Below are 16,083 nucleotides of genomic sequence, written 5' to 3'. Positions count from 1 at the left end.
GACCAGGAGGCCTATAAATTAGAGACCCATTAAAGGAGTAGTGGTTAGTCAAAATTATTTTGTAGGCTATAGCTTCACAGTCTGAAATAGCCAGAAATGGCCCATAGGATTCTTTGAAATGATCCCTATAGATAAACGCTATTGCCCATTTTCCCCAAACGATCTAACCTGGGAAAAGGCCATGATGAGATCAGGGGCCGAGGCAGCATCTGCCCAGGTCTTGTCGTCAAATACTATGTTGAGCGAATGGGTCTCTAGAAAATCGGCAAAAGCAAATACACTTTTAATGAGCGATCTGGCATTTATGAGTGTGACTTTGAAAATGCTAGGTGCCGTAGTTGAGTTGGAGGTAAAGGACATGGTGGGTTTTAGACACCGTATCTTAGTGTTGGTCAGAGTTAGCTGCCACTCTGGGCATGTTATGGGGTTTGTAGGATTACGTGGTAGCAATCTGGGTCCTAGGCACTGCTTACTATTATACTTCAAGGAGAGCAATCAATCTTGTGAATAAGAAAGAGGAGTTAACTGTTGCAGGGTAAAACCAGCAGGGGGGTTGGCACTGAGCGCAGTCCGAGCATGAATTGGCGCAGACGGACTTGCTTTTGGCGCGCTTGCTGCATGCATCAGCTGTGCAGATGCGCTCTCAGTGCATTTAAATAGCCCTCCATTCTGGTGTGACAAAATGAGGGTGTGTGTCCAAGTTCTGACGCTGCTGGTCTGTAGCCAGAAAACATTTGGGCAAAAGAAGACACAACCCGGGGTCAAGCAACCCACTTTACCATAACCAGGCTCCTCTGTCACGGTAAGTTTCCGGTAAATTAAAACAAATTAAAGAAAATGTGAGTAAAGAAAAACATGCAACCAATAAAAAGGGTATTGTGACTCACTAAAAGATGGCGCCCAGGACTACAGAAGCCGGACACCTCCTGAAAAGGGCACAAAGGTGCCTACAAGGAAATAAATATGGGCGATTCACAACGTGACATTTGAGAAAGAGAAAAGCAATACCTCCTAGTCGGATCTGGCACTTTAATCTGTGTACTTACCCAGCGTGCACTAACATGTAAGAAAGGAACCGCCATGCTTCTTCTCTCTTGTCAGGTCGGTAAATATAAGGGCTCTTCCACACACCACTATCAAGAGTGATCCACTGTTTATGGGGCATCCAAACTGCGTAATAAATAAATATCGCCAGCTAAAATAGATAGAATATCATACACCTGTTAGTGTCATTCATCTGTCTTTCTTTGACAATGTTATGGCTTTGTGTATGTAATTTCTAAGCCTTTAGAGTGATTATGACTTTGACATATATAGACATATATAAAACAACTACTCAATATACGATTTAAAAGTGTGTTGGTGCCCTTGATGATGGAGCTGCCATATCCTTTATAGTACGATCTTGCAGGGAGTGGGCTTCTGTTCACTAGAAGTGCCTACACTTTACCCCTATTTACAGGCTTCCTTTTCATTCCTTTGTACTAAGTGAAAACCTCTCTTACGTCAAGTACGTAAAACAATGTCGCGTAGGTCGTCTACTTCTTTTTAAAAAAAATATCTCTTTATTGATTTTACAATGTTATAATTACACAAGCACACATCTCAGGCCCCACAACAGAAGTACAGGTCGTCTACTTGATCTCCTGAGGAGAGTGCTAACATCATCTAAAGATGATGAGGATCTTCAACAGCTTATGCACTGTATCACCTTAGCAAAAAATTAATTTCATTTGTGGTTTTCATTTTAAGCGCCACAACTTGAATTGACTTTGTGGACTTTTCCTGTAGTGACTCCAGATGGAACTAAAGCAAATGTTGAAATATATATATATATATATATATATATATATATATATATATATATATATATATATATATATATATATATATATATATATATATATATATATATATATATATATATATATATATACATACATATATCCATATAAATTCATATGTAGGCACTACAAAAATATCATGCTTAGATATCGCACACTAACATGAGTCCCGGAGCTCCAAAGGTCTTTCTATCCGACCTTGCCTGGACAAGCTTCAATAGCTATTCTGAACCATCTTAAAGGTCACTTTGTTTGTCCTGACTTCATGATGGTTTCCATATCTGGTTGTGCAATTTGCTTACACAGGGCAGAGCCAGCCTTTTCTTGGTCTGCCCATATCTAGCTGTTTATAATTGGCATGGTGCAAATCTTTTACATCCCTGTTAGCCATATTTGGCTTGGTGCCTTATTCTAGTTTTGCTGGCATGGCATTACTAAAATGCATTTAACACCAAGAACCAGTCACTCTGGGACACAGCAGTCTGAGAGCCCCTAAGGCGGGAGACCTGACTTCTTCCTTGCTGATCAGCAATGATGCATGCATTTGGTACCAATAAGTTAATGTTACTCTGTTTTTGAGCAACCTGCTGTGTCTGGTGAGTTTCATTCATTTGCTCTTGGGAGGGTGCCTGTATTTACCTAACAGAATGGCATCAGGAGTGCGATACCTTGCCTTTCAAATGCGTATTGAACACATATTAGAACACTGGAATGTGGAAGACAATGGAGTGCTCCGAGCTTCTACGGGCCTGCAAAGTCCGGCAAAGTAACTTTCCAATTTTGTTTTCACAAAGGCCTCTCGGAGCCCGAGGGGATTTAAACTCCCTCGGGCTCCGAGAGGCCTTTGTTTTATTTGTTAGAATACTCTGCCCTCTAGTGGCAGAATGTTCTAATAACATTATAGCCCTTCGTAGTCCTGCTTCCTTGTTAAAGGCCGTCGACTTCGGCTCGGGCCTTTAACGCTGAAGCAGGCCTTTAATAGCCGGTGCAGCCCATTACGGCGTGCTATAGGGCTATCGTATTAATAAAAAAGGGCATTAACAGGCATTTAAATTAAACGGGGGACTGTAGAGAATGTTTTTTAACATTTTCTCTGTATCTATAGTGATTGATATGTGGCAGAGGTTTACGGAATCTCTTAACTTCCACTGCAGGAGAGCCTGAGCTAAAGAATCATTTATGACTCCAAACATGGTTAGTAGTGAAATATTGAATTGAGGTGTACCTACACATATAAGAAATAGTGAAACAGGGGACTGATAAGTAAGTAAGTTATGACAAGTGGCAGGCCCTTCGGGGGCTTATAAGGTCCACTGCAGAAGAGCCTGTGCCAGGATGGGGTATTGATTTTCTCCAGAAAAAGAAACCCTCCCAGAATATAGTGAGTGGAGCTTCTGATTAGGTGCTTTTTCAGCCACGGCTTCTTCAGCCCACATCTCCCTTTTTATGCTGCAGTGATCTGCCACGGTTGCGCGACTGCACCGACTCAAAAGGCTAGGGGAATTGGTTGATGTCCCTGCTCCCATATTAGAGGTCCATTAGCGACCACTGAAGATCGGCAGTTTTTAGACAAGGGATGTTGTACGTACCTCAGCAATACTTATGGAAATAATGAAGATAGGGGGAGGTATACAGTTCGCTCTCTCCAAATAGGTCTCTCGAGCTTCTTCGGGCAGCATCCATTTTGAGATATATTTGTGGATCCTGTCACAACAGGAGCACGCTTGGCATTTTCCTTCTTCTTCTTCTTCTTTGTCAGCATTGTTGTCTTCTTCATCATCAATCTCTGTACTAACCATTTCATGTGTCATTATCGTAGAGGGTAGGAGTGCATCCGCAGGTAAGACCTATTAAAAAAAAAAAAATTATGTAAGTAAGTATACATGCGACTAAGATATTATACATGTAAATTTCATGTTAGGAGGACATGGTGTGAAGTTGTACATTGGCCAACAGAATCTGAAAGCCCTACAGAAAAATCAAGCGAATTAAGAACAGGCCTCTAATGGGCCAGTAATAGGGCAAGGGACAGTCACATGACAGGCAGGCAAGAGACTGGCTCTTTGCCAGCACTAACAGCCTCTAAGAGGCACCAACTCTTCATGAAATGTCTTTAATTCCACAGAGACACTCAAGCAATCTTATTCAATGAATGTTCGTATACTCAGTCTCTGGTTTCTTACGCCATGATTCAATGCTGAAAACATGTATTTTACGTTTACAACTACAGTTTTAAAAAGATTAGGAGTATGAAAGTGCACCATATAAAAAACAAATTTACAGACAAGGTACAAAAAAAGCTAAACTCTGTTGTTTAACATCATAGACAATCGGTCTAGTGGAAATGTGCAATTTGCACAATGGCAGAGTTTACCAAATTCTCAAACATATGCAGTTCACGTAAGTGTAAACTTAAATTGTGCACGGCTTGGTAGATGAAGGGCTGGTACTGTTGTATTATTACAACTGGATATGAAAAATTATGAGTGGTCTAAGTAAGACAATTCAAGTGAAAAGCAAAGTAATTGATACAAATAGAATGACAATTTAATTTCCCCCATTTTACGAAGTAACGACCTGCTACAGCCCCAAAATGAATCAATCCATTCATTTCCGGGGCAAATGTGTCGTACTCCAATGCAAACGCAAATGAACTGATGTCAGCCCAGTGGGTCATACCAAACAACAAGTGAGAGAGGGATTCATGTGTTTATAAAAAAGTCAGAAATCAAATTTAAAAGCGAGAAATTCACATCAGTTTCATCTCTGGGGAAACTGATCATAAGCACTTATATGATGTGCATCATTCAGTGTTATTTTTTTTGTCTGTCAAAAATGTGGTGACATGCGCTTCTACCAATTGCAAATTGCACAGAGAGGTGTGTACAGCTGGTACTGCTGATGACATAAAGTGTGCATGGTGTTGTACGTGAATCACACAAAAATAAAAATAAATGTTCGCCACCTCACCTTTGTAATCATAATTCTACATGTGTAGAGAAAGTTAAAGTGCAGTCCACCACTAGCGCCTCCCAGCATTTTTCCCACCCATTCGCAGTATGAACAAGGAGAAGACACATACAGATAAGACACATACATGCGGTGCAAGCCCCTGAATGTTCAATACAACAAGTATTTGCAATGCAATAGGTCTTGCATTCCCTAGAGTATAGGGTATTGGCATTGTAAATGTCAATGCCTTTTATTTATCTGCTTTGATAATACACACATAAATAAAAGGCATTGTCATTTACAGTGCCAATAGCTGAAACTCTGGTAAATGCGAGACCTATTTCACTTCATAGAAGTGGCCGCCCTTGTCCGGGCTATGTGGAAAGTGAAAGCGCGCATGGTGCGCTGAATGTAGCAGGAAAGCATGTTGCGCCTGCAGTAGGAGAAACTCATTAAAGAAAATAGTGCTTACAGACTAAGACCTACCGCGTAACAACAGAAGTAAAAGCACCAGTCCTCATAGGAAGTTACAAATAAAGACAAAGCTGTACTAAGGAGGGAATAACAAGCCTATTAACTAATCAGAAGCCAGCATTTACAAAGGACAATGACACAATCCAATGAAAAATATGGGCGGAGGGGCGGAGCTTCAACTCCACACTTGAATACAGCATGCCTCCCAGCGCATGCGCTGCCCAGGCTCGACCTAAAAAATAAATGTTTGCTTTGGTAGTTCACACATTTTTCACAAATGCAAATGTTATACTTTTATGGACACAAAAAATCTTCTGTATCGTTGTGGGTTGAATGGATTCGAGAGGGGTATGTGTACAGTTTGCATGCATACTATTTAACAGCACATTCTACCCTGTGTGAAATTTGTACTCCAAATTTTTGTGAATGTGCAGCAATTTATAAATTGGCTAATTTTCATGAAAATGACAACATTTTATTATTTGGACTCACCACATATATACAGTGACTTTTGACTCTTCATTATAAACAAGAACATCTACTAAAGTGCAATGTTTAGAAACTAATACTGCCAAGCGTTATAAACATTCTGCCCCAGTATATCCATCACCTTATAAGATTGAAAATACATCAATTGGCAGAATGTGCAACAATCTGCAATAATTATGCAACTACACACACACAAAACAATTTTGTATAATTATATTATAATAATAGTATCATTATAAGGTAGGCAGCGACTGCCTGCAATGCAAACACTTTAAATTGACTCATCATATTAGTGATCATTTAAAGTTAAGTATGCCTTTAGTTTTTGCTGGTTTTAGCAGGTGGTTGCTTGTTTCTGCCACCAGTCACTACTTTTGGCATTCTGCCCTTTGAACTAAAAAATCCCGGAAAACAAGTGTTGGTCATCCAAGTCCAATTTGGTCCTACGTCACTTCCTTTGTTGTCTTTGAGGCTAAATTGCATGCAGCGTGATTCCCATTGCTCCTGGGATTTAAACGTAATTAAATTACTGGCAGTGTTTCGCAAAATAAAAAGTAATGTAAATTATCCTAATTACATTTGCACCATTAAACTGAAGTTAATGCTCTCACAATAATATCAGCTCAGTTGATGCACCAGCAATCCAGTTTCAATCGATAAGGTTCAGAAGTGTAGCATAGTTCTTTACTCTACATCACTAATCAGATGGCTGCGCCTGGTTGTTTGGAAAATTTTATTCCATGCAGGCCCCATCCTTAAAACCCTTATGAATGACAAGCACACTTTGCTGATCCAGATTCTCTGAATCAAGATATGTGGCCCCTTACAGTCAAAGCTGGAAAGCTGGTTCTCAAATTTACCTAAGAATCAGTAGGTATCAGAATTGTATGAGGTCATCAGTCTTTGAAAGCGGGGGGGGGGGGGAGGGGGAGGGGGGATCTCAGTGTACAGAAGGAGGGCCTGGGTAGATGCCACTAGTTTGCAGGTATTCAGTGACATCCTATTTGCATTTTCTTTCCCAAAACGTACTCCAAAAAAGTTTCCTTTTTTGTCTGAAGACAACAACAACAAAGTGATGGGTAAAATGCTTGAATTAATCTCAGCAACTTCAGTCGCTCAGGCAGCATTCCAGTCCATCGTTTTTCACCCACCATGCCACTCTAGAAAAAGACTTGCCTAATTCAAAATCAGTACCAACCATGCTACTTATGGGAGTAGTTAGCCCCGAAGTGTCAGGCGATGCCCTTTCTTTGAGAGACCACATGCAACCCCAGACCGGTTTCGATCTACTTAGGTCTCATCAGTGAGGGCTAGCCTGAGTCCGATGGCAGAGTAAGCATGGGTCGACGTCTGGGTATTCCCGACGCACTTAAGACGAAATACTCAACAAAACCAAGGAATGTTGGATACTCATCTGGGCTGTAAAGTACAGCCCAGCAAGTTAATCCCATTTAGGTAAATGTATTTCTTAGTCTTTTCTTCATACATTTTTTAAACATTTCTTTTGTATTACATTTCAAACAAGTATAGCTTTCAAGATTCTAATTAACAACTCAGGATTACTACAAAGTACATCAGAGTAAATCAATACCCTACACGTTTGAACTCCTCACCCATTCCCACATAATTCCCAACAGACAGAACAGTCCAAAAAGCTTAATTTGCTGGTTTAATTGGTGCCAATCCATATTTAGGTTGCTTTTCTGTTGCCCCCCATTCATTATATGCAAATAGGTACATAACCTATAATCTTGGGTGAGTGGAGCCTTTTCGAATGCCCATTAAAAGATATGTGAGTGATGTACTCCACATCACCGCAAATTCAATATATTCACAGTGCAATAAGTGCTCCACGGCCAGTAAGTTCCAAAGGCGAGGTGTCGCTGTGTTATGTGGGGAAGAGCTTTCTTTTTCTATTGTGGGATAAGGGCTATCTTCACTCCTTCCAGACAGATCTCCATTATAGTTGTATCTGCTTTAGACCACTATTCGAAATCGGGAGAGCCACTGCCCAAAAATTACCAAGAAAACGTCATTTGGAATTAGCTAGCTCAGAATTTCCCTAATAGCCAGAACGATTTTCTTCTTAAAGGGTTTATTCCCGTCAAATATATTGGAAGTCCCTTGGCATCCACATCCACTCAAGAACAGGGGACTGGGCAAAAATGGGGTCTGTGGAATTTCGCTGGGTTGAGAGATCATTTGAACATTACCTTATAGTGAACCTCTCTCCCGTAAATGCCAGATGATCAATATACTGGGTCTCGCCAAAGAGGTTCTCATGGTTTCTCAATGACATTGCTACTCAATACCTAGCTCCAGCTTTCGATATGTGCGCACTGCTACCCTAGGGTGGCCTCAATCAATATTTTGTGACTATTAGAGATCAAGCACTTTGAACCAGTGGCTAATGCTATTAATATCTCAAATAGTAATCTCCTGTAGCTGCTGCTTTAACTTCTGAATGTGTCATCCAGTTCCTGAGTTGCACATAGTGGATTGTTTTAGTTCTTCCAAGCTGCAAGCTTGTTTACATCTTTCAAACGATTTGAATGTGCCCACTTAGAAGAGTTCTGCAGTTATAGTGTAACCTCCCACCTTCCATTTATCAAAAAACTCAGGGGTCCAGGAAGATGAAAAACAGATGTTGGAAGCATAATGTTATAGGTATGTGGTAAGTTTGTTTAAATGACAAATTGTGGCCCAGATATTGAGGGTTGTATTTACGGTGTGCTTAAAAAAACATTAGTAGGACCATCTTCTTTTGGCTTCTATGCCAAGTCCAAGAGCAGGATTCGCTCCCTGTACAGCAATACTCTGTTGGTTGCTCCACTAGGATTCCTAGGAGAGTAGATATAAAGTGTCCAATAAAATTTAGAAGACCACATTCCTTTTTATCTCTCAAACGACTTAGTAAATTATGGGCTATGCACAGGCGACCTCATCTCAAATACATCAGAGTATCAATTGTTTCAGATCTTCAAGAAGTCTTCCTCGATCAAAAGTAAATAAAGGGCTCTGGGCAATATGTTCACCTTGATTGCAGAATCCTGCCCAGCCAAGATAGGTAGATGCGGGAGCACCTAAAGGGAATGGCCTTTCTAAAGGGAAATGTATGCAAGATAGTTCTTTACTATACCTTTTTTTGTCCTGCACATCTAACCTGGGCTTCTATTGGAATTCTATAACGTATATTGGCAAGCCCATTATCGCCGTTTTAGCGGCAGTTTCCTGCTGGTAAAACGGTGATAATTTTAACGAGGTTTTTGCTACTATGCCCCCCTGTGTGCTCGGTTCTGTGAGGTCTGGGAATCTAACAGTTCAGGACAATGCCCCCACTCTAGAGTGAAAAATAATTTTCCCCTTTTTATTTCTCGCTTTATTTGTCTCTGTTCTACCTTTTCTTCTTGAATTTTTCCTCTCCTTTCTTTTTGACTAATTCTCTCTTCATTTCAATTTCCTCCCGTTCGTTCTCCCTGCTTTACCTGCTTTTACTCCTATGTCTTCCTCTCGCTACTTATTTCTTCATTCATTTCTTTCATATGTTCTTTCTAATGCCTTATTTTTCGTTTTCTTTCTTTTTTCATCCTCTCCATCTTTATCTGACTTTCTTTATCTTTTGCTGTATTTTCTACTCTTGTTGCTTTGTTCCTTTTTTTCCATTTCTGTACCTCTCTTCCTTTTCTCCTTTATCACACTTTATATTTCTTTCTTGGTTTTCTTTCTGTACTTTTCTTTATTTTGTACTTTTCTCTTGTTTGCTGTTCTTCTCTTTTTGTGTCCTTTCTTCCATTCTCCATAACTTGCTTTGCTTCTTTCTTATTGTCCTTTCTTTTACTCATGTCTTACTTTCTATTGCTCTCTTCCTTTTCTTTCTTCTGTCACCTTCTTTCTGCTTCTTTTCTTACTTCCATTCTCACCTTTCTTCCCTTGTTTTTCTTTCTTGGCGCCTTTCTTCTATTCTTTTTTGCCTTCTTTCTCTTTTTTTCCTCTTTTCCATTCTATCTTCATTAATTTCCAAAGCTCTTTTCTGATCCCTGCTTGAATCCCTGTTGGTGCAGGGATCAGAACTCGAGTTGTGTGAAATTTACTGCACTCTAATGCACCGCGGTAATTACAAAAACCTCAACCTTTGTTCAATTTCATCAGGGCAAACCTGTCTGACGTTAAAAGGGGAAATTATTATGGTATTTATTGCAATGTGGATTTTGATGAAGTACCAAAATCTGAATGTCATTCTCCAAAATCTTGGAATAGGTGCAACTTATCGCACCTGAAAAATTCCATAACCCACGGAGTTGGAATTTATCAGGTGAGAAAAATTGCTCTTTCCCTAGGATTTACTAATTTCCTGCCTTTGTTTCTTCCTAGGCTTATGAAGAAGTTTCTCAGCCAATGTAATGTGTGGTAAATGTAGTGTCTGGAAACCGGGAGTGTCACCCACCCTTCGCAGATAACCCAACAAGAAAAGCAATAAGTAGAATCTTATTACAATTGTTGCCATCAAAACCTACATTTGTCATTCCACTAAAAGTGAATAAATACATGGTTATAAATGATCTGCTTAATGTCCTGAGGTTGATCCACTATTAGAACCCGAGCACAGCACAGCCAACTCACTTTTGGTATGGATTAACAATAGAGGTTGAGGCGTGTTGTGGGACACAAATCAGACCACACAAATCAATTTACATCCTTGTGCCTCTCAGCTCATCTTCTAGCTTTTTGTCTCTGTTGTGCTCTGCCTTTTTTCCAACATATTAAAGTGACTCCATCTTATGGTGCTCTATGTTCAGAATGCTTTGCATTCGAAAGCGATACTAAACAGGAATGTCCATCAGTATTAATCTTAATGTTTCTCATTTTATCAATAAATGGACAAGATATGTTTGCAAAACTGCAAAGTGACAGGAGTCCTATCCTGAAATAAAGAGCAGTCACAGTTTTGGATTGACACAAAAGTTGGAGATCCAGTAGAATGCGGGAACCCTTCCTTCAACCTGAAACTTTGCAATTTGGTGAAGAAGTCCATAGGGCCTAAAAGAGAGCTAACTCCCCCTTTGATGAACTTTCTCCAACTTGTCTTCTGGGTGTTCACTACCAAGGAGGGAGGAGAAGGAGCCCATTGTAAGAAATTGGGCTATTGGTTGACAGGGATTAAAGCCCCACTAATGAAACAAGCACAAACTTTGCGAGGGCAAACCACAAAAGTCACTAACTTAACCTATGCTTAGCCATCTGGTAGCCCAGCACAGAAGAAGTTGTGGGTGGCCGTGGTTGTAGAGCAAAAATCCGGTCATCGCTGGAGTTTCACATTGGTGGATTGGCACATACACTCGCTATCAACATAAAGTGAAGGTCTTGCATTGCCGGTAATCACAGATGGGTTAGTTTGGGCGCAAACGGGCCTGTTTGCAGTTTTCAACAGCCCAAACCTCAGGATTTTCACCTTTTTCATCAGGAAGATAACTCACTGATGCAAGTCAAGAGCCCAGGACCTAGGGGCACCTCTTGGGGTATCAGGACTCTCCAGCAGAGGCCAGCAGCAGGGCTCAGGCAGGTGCAGTTGATACTGGTCAGCTGGGCAATTGCATGGAAGCCTCTGGTAGCTTGTTGTGTCCCTGTTGCTCACACAGGAGGTCAGATCTTTTGAGACTGGGATCAAAGCAAGCAGAGACAATCTTCCTTCTTCAGACAGCAAGACAGTCCTTCCGGCAGCAAGGGAGTCCTTCTAGCAATAGGGCAGTCCTTCTTCTGAATCTTCCATAGGTTCAGGAGTAGTCTGATGAGTGTTGTTTTTGAAGGTCCTATTTTTATATCCTGGTGCCAGCCATTGTGTGGGGGCATTGCTTGGCCCACCCTTAAAACTGGTTCTGGTCAGTCCTACCCGTTCCCCTGGTTCTGGTTCTAAACTGTCTAGGGTGACAACAGACAGGACAGAACTGATCGTAAACCAAATGTAATCCACAATCCACTATTTTCGGTTATTAAGAATGCTGTATACTGGTAGCACAGATCGTTACTTTAAAAGTAATAAGTAACAAGCATTTACAATGCTACGGTTTCACCTTTGGAAAAGTTAAAGCTATTGGCATTGTAAATGACAACATTTTTATTTATGTGTTGGCTTTGAAAACCTAAATAAATGGCATTGTCATTTACAAAGCCAATAGCCTAATCTCTCGCAAATGCGACACCTATTGCATTTGCACCCACACACACACACAAAACTGGATCACAAGAAGGGAACAGAGGCACACACTAAACCGAGGGGGCAGGGAAGCAGCTCTACTTGATAAGAATAAATCAGAGATCTGGCAACGATGGGCGTGATCATGGAGGGAATACCCAATTCACAAACAGGAGAGTAAGAGGCACTGCAACCAAATCTGCAAAGGAAGGAAAACATCAGAACCCATAAAATAAATGACAGGCTGACATTGTTTATGTAACCGCAGACTAAATGCAGAAGTGTTTAAGTAAAATGTTTAATTAGTTAATACACAGGCCACATTATAATATTATGATCGAGGCCAATATCTGGTGAGCAGTGCAAACCAGCCAGACAGCTGGGGTATTGGAAGTATGTGGTTAGTAGTGGGCTAGATTTCAATGTACTGAAACCATAAATATACACCAAATATTGAGTCCGGAAATGGAAAACCCTTGTTAAGAAATAAAGTATTGTATGCCATTAAAGGCTTGTGCTTAGAATAATAAGTGCTGAGCAGAAATGTTATGTTGACTCTTGCCTTCTTCAATGTACGTCATCATATACACACACTAGTACCACATACATCACCAAATACATAATTCACAGTCAGGAGCCACATACTCAATTACATACAATTAAACGCATACTTTAAAATGCACTTGACCAAGATGTACATCATTATATGCACAAGTCACGGCAGAACATAGCATAACCCATACAAAATATTGCCACAAATGTCATCACAAACACGTCACACTGGCACGTAACTACCACATGCATAAGTCACCACCATGACCATATCACAGACACACATCACCATAATAAGTAAAGAAAAGACATTGCACTGCAGTAACCCAAACAAAGTAAACTGCAGCATTTTATGGGTTTTCGAGAGGAGAAAGTGGGAAGGATAGGATAGAAAGGAAGAGCGAGCACAGGCAAACACACACACACAGATGCACACACATACACAGGCACACACACATAGGCACGCACACATACACAGATGTGCACACACAGAGATGCATTCACATGCACAGACAACCACACGCAGGCATGCACACATACACAGATGCACACAAGCCCAGGCACGCAAACACAGACACATACATGTTTCTGTCTGCGAGGCTGGGAGAAAGAGTTAATTCCAAACTCCCCGAGTGTTCACATTTAAGACAAGAGCATAAGGTTCTACAACAAAACTCGCCAATCAGAGGCTCTGGCAGGAAGTAGTGTCAGAGCTCCAAGGGGCTGAAAACATAATTTCTCAGCAGCAGCAAAGTCTTAACGGAAAGAGAGGCCCAGTGTTTGTTGCAGTCTGACTACCGCAAAAGGGACACCAAAAATAACATTCCTTTTCAGTTACTAATGACAGCAGTCCCTACTATTTCAGATTCCTTCCAAACTCCCCTCATGCTCTTGCATGTGACACCACAGTGCTACCTGAATGAGGAGAGCAGTGTACTTCAGCGGAAATATCTGAATTAGAGGCGCATCTGGGGAGCCAGCAGAGCTTTACATGAAATGAAACAACTGGGACAGATGCAAATAGGGGCGTGGCTTAAAAATATACGCGCATAGAGCCCCCCCCCACTCCCCCGCTGGTATTTTGCTGCTTCCGTCATTGCCTCCAGATATAGAATGCAATAAACAACATTACACCTACAACAAGCCAGGACTATTGGCTTTGTCATTGATTGTAAGTTGTGTAAGATAAATAAGAAATAACTTTGTCTTCATTGTATAGAACATTGAACATGCTTCAGTTTTGAAATGATGAGACTGTGAGAGAACCACAGCGAGTCTCTTTGACGGTATATCATACACAGTGAAGGGCGGCACTGCTGCAGTTAACATTTATTGTTTTCACCCCGAGGGTGAGGGCAAAAACGGAGAGCCCGATAGGAACTCGTCTCAGCAGGTGCTTTTTAGATCTGCCGGTGCTGAGTACCAGCAGGACCCGGCCCACTTAAAACACTGGGTTCATGGTAAAAGAAACAAAAGCTCGGACATGTTTACCCAAGTCTTACCGTCCATATTTGTCAACAGACCTCATTCAGGCGGGAAACTCCAGATTTCTAAAGCAGAAAAGTGACTAATTGTGACTGTCTCCTGCCAGAAATTGCCTCTGCTTTAACAGAAGTCAGTAGACTGATGCATTCTCACGATTCTGTTTTTTGTTTTTTATCTTCCCCTTACCTCCTCTGAAATGTTGGCATGTGTGCCCATTGGTTCCCTGTTTTCGGCCATGCTCTTAAGTGAAAGCTACTCCCTGGAACCTCTGACGCAGAGGGGTGGAAGGACTGCTGGACTCCGCATCTCACTAGGATGTAGGACTGGTGCAAGGACTGTCGGACTCCGCATCTCACCAGAGCAGGGGACTGGTGCAAGGACTGCCGGACTACGCATCTCACCAGGGCGGGGGACGGGTGCAAGGACTGCCGGTCTCCACATAACAGAAGTCAGTAGACTGATGCATTCTCACGATTCTGTTTTTTGTTTTTTATCTTCCCCTTACCTCCTCTGAAATGTTGGCATGTGTGCCCATTGGTTCCCTGTTTTCGGCCATGCTCTTAATTGAAAGCTGCTCCCTGGAACCTCTGACGCAGACGGGTGGAAGGACTGCCGGACTCTGCATCTCACCAGGACGTAGGACTGGTGCAAGGACTGCCGGACTCCGCATCTCACCAGAGTAGGGGACTGGTGCAAGGACTGCCGGACTACGCATCTCACCAGGGCGGGGGACGGGTGCAAGGACTACCGGTCTCCGCATCTCACCACGGCGGGGGACGGGTGCAAGGACTGCCGGTCTCCGCATCTCACCACGGCGGAGGACGGGTGCAAGGACTGCCGGACTCAGCTTCTCACCAGGGCGGTGGACGGGTGCAAGGACTGCAGATGGGGCAGACGGGCTTTCAGCAGATGTCCCGTTGCCTTCCCCCTCTCGGAGGCTGACCTGTGCTGGAGTGTTCTCGACTTTCAGTTGAAAATACAAACAGAAAGGTGAATGAAGTATTCTTATACATTCTGGCCCTTTAGAGTGAGTCTCGAGGGCTCGAGTCGGGGTACCACACCGGTCCTGGCCGCAGGAAAAACATGAAGCACACGGACAGGGGGGCGGGGGGGTGGGGGGGTGGGAACGGACAGCGGGAGGGGGGTCGGGAATGCTTCCTCCGCTGGCGGTCGGCCGCGGAATGGCCAAAACAAACCTGGACAACAACAAAAAATAAACCCCGCCCACGGCCGCGATGACGATGCGGAGGGAAGAAATCGCGGGAACGACCACGAATCTGGTCCGGCCATGACGGACAGATCTCTGTTCCAATGGCTAGCCTTAATTTATGGAGCTAGCCAATGGAACAGAGGGGCGTATTCCCAAGCCACTCTACTGTTCTCATTAGGTTTTCACCTGCGTGAAAAGCTGCTTGCACAGCTTTCACCTAGGCGAAACCTAAAAATGACACAACTCGTTAAACCGTTTCAGTAACTTAGGTTGATGGCGTTTTTATACACTTACAGAGGGAAAAGGCTGGTTACGGGAGGGATAATATGGTATGGAATGGGGCGCTGTAAACAAACTGATGATTTATATTGACATGTGGTTACAAGCTTAATATGTTAATGGCAATATATCTGATTTTAACCTTGCAGATATGAACCCCTGACGAAGGGCCATAACGGCTTGAAATGCATTGGGTTGAGCATTCGCATGTATTTTTGAAACAAGGGATTTTACATGATGTATTAAAGGCGATTGGGCATTATACACGCCCTTGAAAATTGAAATCACCTTGTTTTGAACAACTCAACAAACGAACAATAAAAACTAAAAACATGAACCGAAAATGGTGGATTGTGGATTAAATTTGGTTTACGATGAAGCTCATCATACAACACGGTGTGATGCATTATGGGGCTGATAGTACTTCGTATATTAGTGTTTTGTTTGAAGCTAATTTGCTTTGCCATGTACCCATGGACTCTTCAGTTGCTTTTCATTTACGTACCCATAATTAGAGCACATTCATTTAAAAACATTGTGCTATATGCACAAGGCCCTGAACGGTTGTGGTCCCACTTACTTAGTGAGTTGGTTAATTGTTTTCTTCC

At 42.1% G+C, this 16,083-nt stretch overlaps 1 protein-coding gene across 1 annotated transcript in view; it reads right to left on the bottom strand.

The window, feature by feature from the left end:
- The window catches only part of RHBDL2 (rhomboid like 2), a 204,503-nt gene that overhangs the window by 120,043 nt on the left and 68,377 nt on the right, over nt 1-16,083 (bottom strand). The window contains exons 2-3 of the mRNA XM_086956430.1: nt 3,434-3,691; nt 1,047-1,195 (exon numbers count right to left, since the gene is read on the bottom strand). Of these exons, the coding sequence (XP_086812556.1) occupies nt 1,047-1,195; nt 3,434-3,655 (371 nt within the window). The 5' untranslated portion in view covers nt 3,656-3,691. The remainder of the gene's footprint in view (nt 1-1,046; nt 1,196-3,433; nt 3,692-16,083) is intronic.

This window comes from Lissotriton vulgaris, chromosome 2_1 (genome assembly GCF_964263255.1).
Source record: "Lissotriton vulgaris chromosome 2_1, aLisVul1.2, whole genome shotgun sequence".
NCBI lineage: Eukaryota > Metazoa > Chordata > Amphibia > Caudata > Salamandridae > Lissotriton > Lissotriton vulgaris.
Note: the sequence above shows the minus strand (reverse complement) of the source record. Positions and strands in the feature narration are given on the sequence as shown.